We start from the raw sequence: 13,402 nt of genomic DNA, 5'->3' as shown, positions 1-13,402 counted from the left end.
CTGAATTTCATGGGAACACAGCTACCTTTTTAAGAATTTTCAAATTCTTTTTTCGATGTACTTTATTTTAAATAACTGATGAGGGAAAAACAACAGAACAGTGGTTCAGGCTGTAGCAAGTTACAGTCTTAAGAACTGTTCCGCTCTGGGTTTTGTTCAATTCTGTTAATTGTTTAAATGTTTTGAGAGAAAAGTGTTTAGCCCTTAACATGGTCCATTTCAGGATGTTCCTTGGGAATTTTGTCTTAACAAATACTCTGTTCCATGCAAAACCTGGACAGTAAGAACATTTCTCATCTTCCTCCTTGCTTTCTGTAGCCGCTATAGTTGTGGCTTTTTTTTCTCCTGACGTGTCTAAAGTCAGTTGTGATAGGGGAGACCGTAACTCTGGTAGTATCTTCCAGATGTATGTTTCTACATTCTCTTCTTTGTGAGCTGTCTTCAATAGTAGTCTTGCACTTAATTGGTTATCTTAACAGAGATATAAAAAACTATTAAGTAATGAGATTGCTCATTGCAATAAGTTTGGTCTATTTTTTCTGAAGAGAAAGCTAAGGGTTAGTTGATACACTTGTGTTTAATGTGCGTTCTAAATATCTGATTTTTTTTTTTTGTCCCAGTACTTACTATGCTTGACTTGCCATTAGAAAATAAAACAGTACAGAAAGCTGTTCTTTCCTGATGTTCTAACACTTGGAAAAAGTTCTAGGGTGGACAGATACCTTAGCAAAAAAATGCCTTTGAGGTGTTTTGTGTAGTTCCGGGAGGTGACCCAAGTTCTGTAAGCCTTGCCTCTGCATGGGGGATTTGTCAGTGTAGTGTAGCAGTTAATCCTGTCTTGTGCAAGTCAGATCCTGGATTGCAAAACTATTAAGTCTTCAAACAGCTCTCCCTTATCTGCCTCAAGTATTTACTTTTTTTTATTATTCAATTATTTTTTTTTAAATACATCTCTCTGTTGAAAAAAAGGAAGTGTAGTGTGCAGCAAACCCCTTTGAGACCTCAAAGAAATTCAAAATTCTGGTTTGAAAATTTAGTTTCAACATTTACAAATTTAGTTCAAGCACAGGTAGCAGAAAGGAACTTGTTCAAAACTGGTGCATACCTATGTGCTTTATTTCATGCTTGCGTTCAGTTTCACTGCAACTGAATGTATCTTTGTGAGTGAAAACCTCGTTTCCAATATGGTAGTGCTATCAAGGATGGGAGCACCCAGTCTGTGCTACTTCTAGGGATCTACGGCAGTGGATGAATTGTGTCGTATTTTTCCCAAATGGTTGTATTGTCTGTCAAAATTCAAAGTTTTTCAGACAGTAAAAGTCTACCTGGGAGTATCTGACTAAGCAAAATATGATCAAAGAATTGTGCTATAGTTAGTGGGTTCTTAGGATGTAACAGCAGATGTAACATCCTCGTTATATGAATAAGAACATAGTGTAGAGGCTCTGTAGATATTTGCCATGTGAAGAGCCTCTGACCTCTGTATTTTGAGAAATTAAAGGTGTTTGGTGGTATATTGCTGCTACTGAAGTCTGGTGTCTAAATGAAATATGAACAGCCAGTATTTGTTTGGTTTTATTTAGAGGGAAGGCAGAGAGGAGTAGATTCCTACCCCTTGTTAGGTAGTTTCTTGTCGTGGTTTAACTCCAGCCGGCGACCAAGCACCACGCAGCTGCTCACTCACATACCCCCCACCCAGTGGGATGGGGGAGAGAATCAGTGTTTGGGGGGGGGGGGCAGAAAACTTGTGGGTTGAGATAAGAACAGTTTAATAGAGCAAAAAGGAAGAAACTAATAATGATAATAACAACAATAATAAAACGTCAATAATAATAAAAGAATCGGAATATACAAAACAAGTGATGCGCAATGCAATTGCTCACCACTCGCATACTAGTGCCCAGTTAGTTCCCAAGCAGTGATCCCCTCCAGGCCAACTCCCCCCAGTTTATATACTGGGCATGACGACACATGGTATGGAATACCCCGTTGGCCAGTTTGGTTCAGCTGCCCTGGCTGTGTCCCCTCCCAACTTCTTGTGCCCCTCCAGCCTTCTTGCTGGCTGGGCATGAGAAGCTGAAAAATCCTTGACTTAGCCGAAACACTACGTAGCAACAACTGAAAACATCAGTGCGTTATCAACATTCTTCTCATGCTAAATCCAAGATACAACACTATTCCAGCTACTAGAAAGAAAATTAACTCTATCCCAGCCAAAACCAGGACAATTCTGCATTCCAAATTACCTTCTGTTTATTTGTATTTTGAAAGTTGGAGAATATCTTCTGCAAACATCTTTCCTAAGCTTATTCTAGCACTTTACTATTATAATTACCTGTTAATAGAATGGTTCGTTATATGAATGGGCAAATGTACTTAAAGCTATAATTAAAGATGTTTGCTTAGTCTTGCCACATCTGATGGGCATGAAGCCAGGGCACCTTTCTTCATGTTAAGTTATGATTCTTTGATCTTTCCAAATAGGTTTATATTTGGCTGTGCTTTTTTTGACTTGGTTCAGTAGGTTTTGCTGTTTCTAAGAGAGAGATGTGAAAGTAATTATTTGATTTTTATTGCATTCTATAATTAATTGTAATTCTTTTGTGTTTGAAGTTTAATATGGTCACATCAAGGTCTGTTCTGTATTGAGTAAGTCTTTGTGGAGCCTGCCTCTGCCCTTCAGTGAAAGACTTACAAGACAGTCCTAAGGCCATCTGCAGACTTTCTAAGCTTTAAGTTAAGCTAAAATTTTTCAACAATGCTGAACTTAGTTATTAATTGAAAAACAATGTCACTGAACAACCGAAGAATGCACTGGCACTGTATTTTGAAGAAAACCTTTGTTTGCTCTGCCTTTACCCTGTGATGACTGAAAGCTCTGTAGCTACAGTTAGCGTAGCACTAAGGGGATGTATTGTAGCTTAACTTCTACGCAGCCCAGAAAAAACAACCAAGGATAGATGACCTTTGGTGAACTCAGGGTAGACTCACTGGTATGTCTGTCTGAAAAATATCATTCATGTTTCCCAGCTATTCTTAAAAATAATTTTACATAAGGTTTACTTACAGCTTTACATTTTGTTTAGGTATTTGACTACTTTTCTTCTATCAGTTACCTGAGAAACTGCTTTATTCCTAATATTAAAAGGGAAAAAGCAGAAAAATACTAATATGTGTATACATTCATGTTTTTTATTTAAATGCTTTGTGGTAGTGCTCTACAAATCAGACACTTCTTGAATTTTATTTTGCCTATTTTATTGGAGCATCTCTGATAAACCTACTACTGTCCTTTGTAGAGTTTTGCTATGGGTAGTAATATACTGAGTGAAGAATTAACAGATTTCTGTTCATTGATATTGTCCTTTCTATAACTGTTTTATGCCCAGCTCAGGGAAATTCTTTTTCTCTCTCCACCTCACCTCTGCCCCCAAATGAATGAACAATCCCCCTAACAATACAGGTGATTGGTGCCTTGGGGCATCTTGTGTTAATTTTGAAAGGGCTGCCACCAGTGACAAATCCCTGCAATATCATACAAAGACAAAACCTTTTCATTCTACAACGATTAACTTTTTTTGGAATTTTTTTGCTGTGATTTCAAGATACTGTAGGCACAGAGGGTTGAAGATCTGTTTCAGATAAACTTTTTTTGAATGTAAGTTTTGAGAGGTTAGTGTTGTGTGTGAGACTTGGACATTTTAATGTGTCATTATTTAAATAATGAGTCAAGGTTGTTGCATGCGGTGTTCATATAGCAATCTCCTAGAGTATTTGTAAACAGTATATGCCAACAGTATTTGCATCTGTTAAAAAACAATTTTGGAGAAAATACTGGGTTTTTTTAATCAAGATATTTTGCTTAACTGTTTGTGTCATCCTCTCTTGCATCTTTTCTGTGTGCATATTTTCATCATATGTGTGGTAAAATCATAAGTGTTCTTCTGTTTTACATTTTTGCTCACTTTATTTACCAAAAATTTAATATTAGTAGATGAGTAATACAAGTCCTTTGTTGTGTGTTTTTATGTAAAAAGTTTGAAGAAGTATTGTCTTTAAAATAAACACTAATTCTGTGTGAAGACAGCAACAAATGATGTGAAAACTTTTGTAGGGATTTACAGCTTTATTTCTGATGTTATTTTCAATAGGAAAATTATTCTGAAATGCACATAAAGCTTTATTCTCAGCCCTAATCTGGGATTGCTCTTGAGATAATGGTCATGAAAAAATTGATACCCTTTATCTTTATAAAGTATCTTAACATATTTGGTAGAAACTAGTGTCAAGCAGAGGTATTTGATGGTAATCTACTGCTTAGAAATAATTGTACTGAAAGGGATGTCATTGAAAGAAATTAGTAATACGGTGATCACTGCTGTTGTTATGTTATACATTCATAAATATATGATGTTTAACTTCCATAGACAAATATGTTTTATGCTTTGCTGTGAAAAATACAATATCAGTTTTTCCATATTGTAGATTAAATAAGATTATGAATCAGGTGGCCATTCAGCGGAAGAAGCAGTTTGTTGAACGTGTGCACAGTTACTGGTTGCTTAAAAGACTGTCTAGGAATGGTGTTCCTCTGTTGAGAAGGCTGCAGTCCAGTTTACAGTCACAAAGAAACACACAACAGGTATGTGACACACTTTTTACTTGTAAGAAGAAATGAGAAAATCTCTATTTTATAGAGTAAAAAATTAACCAGGAAACATAGCGTGGACTGAAAACTTCCTCCTATTCAGGACTAAGTAAATACCTTATTCTTATGTGATATGACCTATATTGGAAATTGGGCATTATCTAAACCTTTTTAATTTGTACGATGTGTGGCGGGGGGGAAACTTGGGGGGGGGGGGGGGGTTTCTTTTGTTTTGCTTAAATGTTTCACAAAAATACTGTTACCAAAACTATCCTAATACCATTGTTTGTTAAGTAGTATCGTGGGTTTTTTGAAACTCATTCCTCAATGTACTCTGAGTTAGTAAGATAAAAAATAAATTTTATTTTAAATTCACGAGAAGGTGCAAAGCAGATGTCATTTTTGACACTTATAACTGAGAAAAACAGGGATTTTTACAAAGTACAGTTTAGACATGCTAATTTACAGTTTTCTAGTTACATCCTTATTGCCCACCTTGTTTGGTAATAATAGAACAAAGAGCAAGTTGTTGATGAAGTTCAAAGACCTGCTTCAACTTTCAGTTTCACTTTTGACATAGTTAAGTGGGATTGTAGGCAAGCATAAATTTATGCTGATAATTTGTTCAAGTAAAACTCGTCCTAGCTAAAATACGTCTAGGCTGGTTAAAGTTGTACATGTTTACCAGTCAGAATTGCTGAAAACCAATCACTCCACGTGTGTATCAGATTCGGAAAGCAGTACTCTTCTGCTTCCCATTTTTGTAATACGAACGCTGCTTCCCATCTTCGTAATGTGAACAGCTCTTCAGTGACATTAGAGGTTTTGGCAGGTCTTTTGCTGTTTTGGTTTAAAGTCACTGGGTGGCTTCAAAAATAATTAAAACTTCTTTTCTGAATTCTGTGTATGGATCCCTGTGTGTAGACCTTGAAATACTGTGAAGCATCATGGTGTGGAAGTTCTTAGTGCATCCCAGTTAACTCTTTTAATTGAACTGAAATGTAGTTGGCTGTGTTCTTTCCGTTCTCCAGGTGTTTGACTTCCAGTGGAATTATTCCTGTAAAATAGCCTCTAGAACTTAAGAATGCATTGTATAATCATTTATTTATATTAAATTGAGATTTTTTTTTTTTCCCCTTTAAAACTTAACTATTATTTTTGTTTGAATTGCATTGCTATTTGCTGATTTAAGTCATTAATTGATGTAGTCATAAAAATACCATGGTCAACACTGCTTCCTAATTATTTGACCTGTCATTTTTCTGTGTGTGTTTCTTTTCTTAGCTTTTCATGAAAGTAATTAATAATTCCCAGAACAGTTGAGGTTGGAAGGGAGCTTTGCAGGTCATCAGGTCCAACCCCACTGCTCAAGCAGGGCTGGCCACTTAGAGCAGGTTGCCCAGCACCGTGTCCAGACTGCTTTTGACTATCTCCAAGGATGGGGACTCCACAGCCTCCCTGGGCAACCTGTGCCAGTGCTTGGTCACCCCCACAGTAAAAATTAAAAAAAAAAAGAAGTGTTTTGTGATGTACAGAGGGACCCTCCTGTTTTTCACTTTGTGCCCATTGCTTCTTGTCCTGTCACTGGGCACCACTGAAAAGAATCTAGCTCTGCCTTCTTTGCACCCTCCCTTCAGGTATTTATATACATCAACGAGATTCCCCTTCACCCCTCCCTACCTTGAGCCTTTTCTTCTCTAGGCTAAACAGTCCCAGCTCTCTCAGCCTTTCCACATAGCTGAGATGTTCAAATTCCTTTTAGGTGGAATTTGGGTGGATTCCTTTTAGGTGGAATTAACTTTGACTATAAATTGGCCACTTGTTTATCTTTCTTTCATTGCTTCTGTATTAATCCATTTTAATACTATTATTTGGGTTGTAACTTCTCTAAAATATTTTGTATTCTGCTTTTAAATTCAGATTAATCTTTTAATTCTGTATGAGAAGTTTCTATTCTGATGAGTGATGCCTGGCAGTTACCTAATAATAGCTGAAATTAATTTATTCAGATAGTAGACTTTTTGAATGAGTTTGAGTTCTTTAAAAAATAGTAAAAATCAAGCACAAAAGTCTGGGGCTCGTGTGGCACTATAGACCTAGATTATAGTTAGTGTCTGAAAAAATTACACTTGCTAGTTGGTAGTTGGAAAGTACTTTTCCTATTGAGAAGGCATGATGAGACTGCAACATTTCCAAATATTTAAATAGTAACTACCAAAATAAAACGATTCTTATAATTGATGTTTGATTGTAATAAAATAAGCCTTAGGAGCTGTTTAAAAGCCCTTTGCCTCTTTGCACTCCTGTACAAACACTATTTCTTCCTTTTCTAATTTCAGAACTATGCACTAGTCTTAAGTAAGAAAGTAATTAAAATGTTTTCTAAATTAATTGGAAACATTGGTTTATTAAAAACTGGGGCACTTCTGCGACTTCATTCTTAAAAACTTATAACTGAAATTAACTTTGTCTTTTGAAAAGAAAAAGCAAGTTTCAAGCAAAGCCGAGTATTAAATGATTCTGTTGATGAAAAATGCGTAGGTAGTGCTTTTCACCAAGTAGCAAGTGTCCTGTCTATGACATTGTGTCTTCTGCATAGCATCTTCAATATATATTTATAATACCTATTAAAGTAGTCATAACTGCAATGCATTTGATGCATTAGTCATCTTTGTTACTCCAAGTATAAGCCAAACCATAATGAAGACTTTAATAAACAACTGTGGCATAACTGTTGTGAGAATGCCTCAAAATTTTTGAGAAATAGATGATTATTTTATTCATTTTGGTCTAGATGGGAAAATACTTCTTATTTTATGTGAGAGGTCAGAATGTCAATAAACCTAAATAGGTTTTCAATCAATCAAAGGAACATAAACACTGATGTAATACAGATTCAGAGGAGAATTTTTTAAATTATCATTATTATTTAAATGGAAAAGAAATGACCAAACCCCTGACAATGGTTTCAGGATAGATGCCTAGTGGAAGGTGGTTTTGATCCCCTCTCTAATGTTTCTTTACTAGAACAAATTTGGCAGGGGGTGAAGCGTGCATGATTTAAAATTACTTCCTAATGAACGTGTTTCAGAGCTCAGTTATGATATGCTTTTGAAGCTGATGTTGTATCAGGTAACAGTTCTAAACCAGGGAAGAGGATCTTGTTCCTGCAGATGGTGAGGTAGTATGTAAGCCAAGGAACCCTCTGAAAGAATGGTTTATACTGTCATTTCTCTCTCCACCTAGAAATTCAGAAAAGGTATTGGAAATACTCTAATAAATTTACATCCCCATTATTTTAGTTTTTTTTCTGTACTTAAAGAATGCTTGAATAAAAATAAGGCATGAAATTTAAGTGTAGTAGCTTGTTGCTGCTGTAGTGGGGTTGGTTTAAAACTGCTGTTCAGAGAAACAAAGTAGAAGGTGTTGGTGACTAAGTTCATATCTGCACTGAAGATTTCAGTAAGAACACAAGTTGCAACCACTAAATGATTTTGACTGATTGGCATACAAGTGCCAGCAGAGGGTCTTAATAAAAATAATTGTATTGATCAAGATCCAATTTCATCACTGTAATTCTATTTTTGTTTGACTCGTATTAAGTTACGGTGCCTGCAGGGAGTGAGGCTGTCCTCATGTGTTCACATCCAGAGTAAGGAGTGATCTGTTGGTACACGAAAATTATTCCTGGTGGTATGCAGACACTGCTAACATACTCATGATGGGAGTTGGAGCGGAAGACCAGTTCTCAGTTGGTGAAGGTTCTGTGTGCAGACTTAGAAGTGTTTCCCTTTTCCCTCAGTATTAGTAAATGTGTCAGTTTTAGCTTTTCTAGATAGTATTTGGTGTTCAGCAAGAACTAAGTCCATCAGAAAATATCACAGTTTATTTCTAAATTTTTCTTGTGTTGTCAGCCAGAAGAAAGTTTTTGGCTTCTTTATAGAAAGAAAGATTTGGAAGAAGAACTCCTTACCAGGAAGTTAATAGAAACTTTCCTTGTCAGAAAGCTTTTGAAAACTAAAAATTTTGAACTTCATCTAAGTTTTTACTAGTTAGATACTGGAAACCAGTGCATCATGCTCTTTTCAGCTTGCCTGGATCTTTTCATCTAATTAAGGTATCTCTTGTATGTCAGGTAATAAACAGGTTAGGGTAAAGCGGGTTTATCTTGGCTATTACAACCATGTCTGCCAACATTACTTTGCATAGAAGTGTCCAAAAATTGGAGGCTTGCTATTCATCACCAAGCCAGAGTGATGTTCAAGAAGGGGGGGTGTGTGTGCACAAAAAAAGCAAACAAGGTGCTCTTGATACTTTGGATCAAATCTGCAGATTTACACCTACCTGCCTATTTTATGAAATGAAATTGGTCAAACAACTGATTCAACTAGAAGAATATTTGGGGTTGTTTTTGAAGTGCAACTGCACCTTCAGATTTAGCCAAATACTTAAGTCTCTAATGAACTACCCCAAGACCTGGTGTAACAAATAACATTTTTTTTCTTGCTGTATTTAAGTTTCCTGACCCACCCTTAAAACTAGTATGGTTTTGTTGACTTAGCTTTCAGCAGGATCAGTTCCCCAGTTTCATGAACTATGCAGTTACATAGGGCAAAAGAGCAGACTCTGAATGGCTACAAGCAAAGGGAGGACAAGCCTTCCACTTTTAGCAATAGCCACAACTTAATTTTGGTCCTGAAAAACAGTGAAACTATGAAAAAATTGTATAGCTGTGTTAGTTAACAGTTAGGTTGCTTTTCCACACATGGGATCTGTATTTAGAGATGAATGGGTGAAGGAGAACAGCAATTAGTGGCAGTGTAGACTTTCTAATTCAGTGAGTCTCTGAGAATTTTAAGGAATTGAAAATGTGCTTATTACTATTTGTTCTGTCAAAATTTACTTTGGTCTATTCTGACCCTCAGCAGTTCAATTATTTGTCTAAGTCAAGACTTAACTCCTTAAAAGAAATGATAACTGTTAGTAGTAAGAGTCATTAGGAAAGAGAACTAGAAGTTTCTAGCTACAATTTTTCAGTCTTTTTTTCGTGGTTTTTTTTGAAAAGAGGAACAAACTGTTGTTTCCAGATTGCTATATTGTAATACAGAGATAGTTGATAGTTAAGGATTTTCAACTTCAGTGAACCCAGAGGTTTGAATAAAGCTAATTTCATAGCTTCCACAGCTACTTGCCTTTACTTTTACAAAGTTTATAAAGCAATAATTCTATGCAGATCATAGATTCATAGTGCTTGCAGATCTCTTAGATATTTTTGTAAACTGCCAGTTTTTGCAATTCTATTTCTAGAACCTTTTGTCTGAAAAATTGCACAAGCTTCCTTTAGAGGACCTATGATATTTGTAAATTATCTTTCTGTTAAGGAGGTTTTTTGCTTTGTGTGTAACAATTTGTAATGTTGATTATCGTTCATCTGCTTCGTCAGTTTTCTTTATTCCTCTGTCGTCTTTTTTTTGTAACATAGGGAATTTATTGTTTGTTTTAGTTAAAAAAAAAAAACACGACAATTACTTATCAAGTATGTATTGCGTTATGCTAGTTACAGGCAAGCATACAAAGCTTTGAATCGCTTTCTGAGATTCTTTTATAAAATATTCATTTTAGATGTAATAATTTTCCAAAGCAGATGTTTCTTTTGTGTACTTGGTACTAATATCAGGACTTTTACTTTTTTATGGCCTTGTTTCTGGCAAATTACCAATACCATTTGAATACTATAGGTAGTATTCCAATATCATCCATTTTCTTATGAAAAATAGTAAAAACAAACAAGAAAGTCTCTGTTTTCTGTATGTACAAATCAAACTAAATACTGCAATTGTTTAAACACTACTTCCTAAAAATATGTGAATTAAATTCTTTCATCCATTCACTGAAAGGTTGTATTACTGCATTTACCCATTTGCAGTACCATTTGAAGTTACTATATTATTTAATAGACTGCTTTTCATTTCCTGTCCTCAGAAGTCATAATGATTTTGTTCTGTAACAAGTGTGTCCTAATTCTGCTGGGTGAGGTGGAGGTGGACACTTGAGTTTCTGAAGAAGCTGATGATGTTCACCTCGTTTGGATTTTGATGTGAAAATACTGAATCTTATTTTGCAAATTGTTATACTGCTGGGTTGCTGTTTGCTATACTGCATTTTCTTATGTAAATAGCCTTCATCATAGGATTGCTTCCCAGTTTATAGATTTTGTTTTCAGCTAGATGGTTGAGAAACTCTAGAAGATATCCTCTTTTGTTGCAGTATGAAGCTTATGACCAAGTGCTGTAGCTATAAGACAGTAGTTTCTCCTTTCCTGTGAATACATTCTGTAATTGCATAAAGCTAGCTTATAGAAAGAGGTTAGCATTTTTCATTTCATAAAAACCTTTTGATTCTTTTCTTAGAGAGAAGATGATGAAGAAATGCAAGCCTTAAAAGAAAAATTGAAGTACTGGCAAAGGCTGCGCCATGATCTTGAAAGAGCACGTTTGTTGATTGAACTTATACGTAAACGTGAAAAATTAAAAAGAGAACAGGTAAATGGAGTACCTTTTAATTTGGTGAAACTTTTCTGAAGGAAAGATAGTTTAAGTGTTCTCACACACAGTTTTTGCAACAGAAAGACTGCAGTGTTCATCTTTTAATCCTCATGTAGGATCAAGAAACATACGTACATGCATGTGCTCATGCAAACTGTTTAAAATATATAAAATTATCATAGAATCATAGAATGGTTTGGGTTAGAAGGGACTCTTAAGGGTCATCTAGTCCAACCCCCCTGCAATGAGCAGGGACATCTTCAACTAGATCAGGTTGCTCTGAGCCCTGTCCAACCTGACCTTGAATGTTTCCAGGGATGGGGCATCTACCACCTCTCTGGGCAACCTGTGCCAGTGTTTCACCACCGTCATCGTAAAAAATTTCTTTCTTATATCTAGTCTAAATCTACCCTCTCTTAGTTTAAAACTATTACCCCTTGTCCTATCGCAACAGGCCCTACTGAAAAGTGTGTCCCCGTCTTTCTTGTAAGCCCCCTTTAGGTACTGGAAGGCTGCAGTAAGGTCTCTCTGGAGCCTTCTCTTCTACAGGCTGAACAACCCCAAATGTCTCAGCCTCTCTTCATAGGAGAGGTGTTCCATCCCTGCAATCATCTTGATGGCCCTCCTCTGGGCCTGCTCCAACAGGTCCATGTCTTTCCTGTGCTGAGGGCCCCAGAGCTGAACACAGTACTCCAGGCGGCGTCTCACAAGAGCAGAATAGAGGGGCAGAATCACCTCCCTCAACCTGCTGGTCACACTTCTTTTGATGCAGCCCAGGATACCGTTGGCCTTGTTTTCATTGGCAGTGTTTCCTTTTTTACAGTCATCAGGGACTTCACGTGACTGCCATGACTTTTCAAGTATCATGGAGAGTGGCTTGGCAACTACATCAGCCAATTCCCTCAGGACTCAGGGATGCATCTTGTCAGGTCCCATAGATTTATGTATGTTCAGGTTTGTCAAGTGGTCTGGAACCTGATCTTCTCTTACAGTGAGAGGGACTTTGCTCCCCCCAGTCCCTGCCTTGAGGTCCATCCACTTGAGAGGTGTGGGAAGAGAGGTTGCCAGTGAAGACTGAGGCAAAAAATTAGTTGAGCACCTCAGCCTTCTCATCTGTTGTTACCAGTTTGCCAGTTGGGTTCATGGGGGTGGTATGCTTTCTCTGACATTGCTTTTCTGGCTGCCATACCTGTAAAAGCCCTTATTATTATTCTTTGCATCCTTTGCCAAGTTCAGCTCCATCTGCACCTTGGCCTTCCTTGCCCCATCCCTATACAACCAGGCAATGTCCCTATAGTCTTCCCAGGATACCTGTCCCTGCTTCCACTGCCTGTGCATTTTTTTCTTGCCCTTTAGTTTGACCAGCAGGTCTTGACTCATCTCTTGCCTTGCTTTCCTGATTTCTTACACCTGGGGATTGAGAGCTCTTGCGCTCTATGGAAAGTGTCCTTAAAGATCTGCCAGCTCTGTTCTGCTCCCTTGTCCCTGAGGGCAGTTTCCCAGGGGGTCCTGTTCACTAACTCCTTGAACAGCTGGAATTTTACTTTCCTAAGATTCAGGGTCTTGACTTTACTCTTTGCCTGACCTGCATCCCTCAGGGCTGTGAATTCCACCACTGCATGATCACTGCAGCCCAGGCTGCCTCCAATCCTGATGTCTTCAATTAGCTCACTTGTATTGGTGACCAAACAGTCCAGTATCGCATCCCCTCTGGTGGGGCTATTACCTGGCCTAAGAAGTTATCCTCAGTGCACTCCAGGAGTCTCCATGCTTGCTATGCTACTTTTCGAGCAGGTGCCAGGGTGGCTGAAGTCCCCTAGCAGGATGAGAGCCTGCGAGTGCAATGCCTTCTGTGGCTGAAGCAAGTAGGCTTCATCAATAGGCTCCCCTTGATCAGCCAGCCTGTAGTAAACATCAACCACAAGGTTCCCTTTATTGCCTCGGTCTCTAATTCTTACCCGTAAGCTTTCAACTTGCTCGTGGCTATTCTTCAGAGACACCTTCACAGTCTATCTATTTCTTGATGCACAGAGAAACCCTCCTGTCCCTCCTTCCTCACCTGTCCCTTCTGACCAGCCTGTAGCCATCGATAGATAGCCACACTCCAGTCATGGGATTCGTCCCACCAAGTTTCAGTAATGGCAGCTAGGTCATAGCTTTCCAGCGGTATGGTGGCCTCCAGCCCCTGTTTGTTGGCCATGCTGCATGC

At 37.7% G+C, this 13,402-nt stretch overlaps 1 protein-coding gene across 12 annotated transcripts in view; it reads left to right on the top strand.

The window, feature by feature from the left end:
* Window positions 1-13,402, top strand: part of BRD1 (bromodomain containing 1) — a 77,847-nt gene that overhangs the window by 27,899 nt on the left and 36,546 nt on the right. For 11 of the 12 annotated variants that reach the window (XM_030013352.2, XM_030013341.2, XM_030013344.2 and 8 more), the window contains 2 exons: window positions 4,486-4,642; window positions 11,059-11,190. In XM_030013352.2, the coding sequence (XP_029869212.1) occupies window positions 4,486-4,642; window positions 11,059-11,190 (289 nt within the window). The remainder of the gene's footprint in view (window positions 1-4,485; window positions 4,643-11,058; window positions 11,191-13,402) is intronic. The other variant, XM_030013354.2, reaches the window with a different exon arrangement.

This window comes from Aquila chrysaetos, chromosome 5 (genome assembly GCF_900496995.4).
Source record: "Aquila chrysaetos chrysaetos chromosome 5, bAquChr1.4, whole genome shotgun sequence".
In the NCBI taxonomy this organism is placed as follows: Eukaryota; Metazoa; Chordata; class Aves; order Accipitriformes; family Accipitridae; genus Aquila; species Aquila chrysaetos.
Note: the sequence above shows the minus strand (reverse complement) of the source record. Positions and strands in the feature narration are given on the sequence as shown.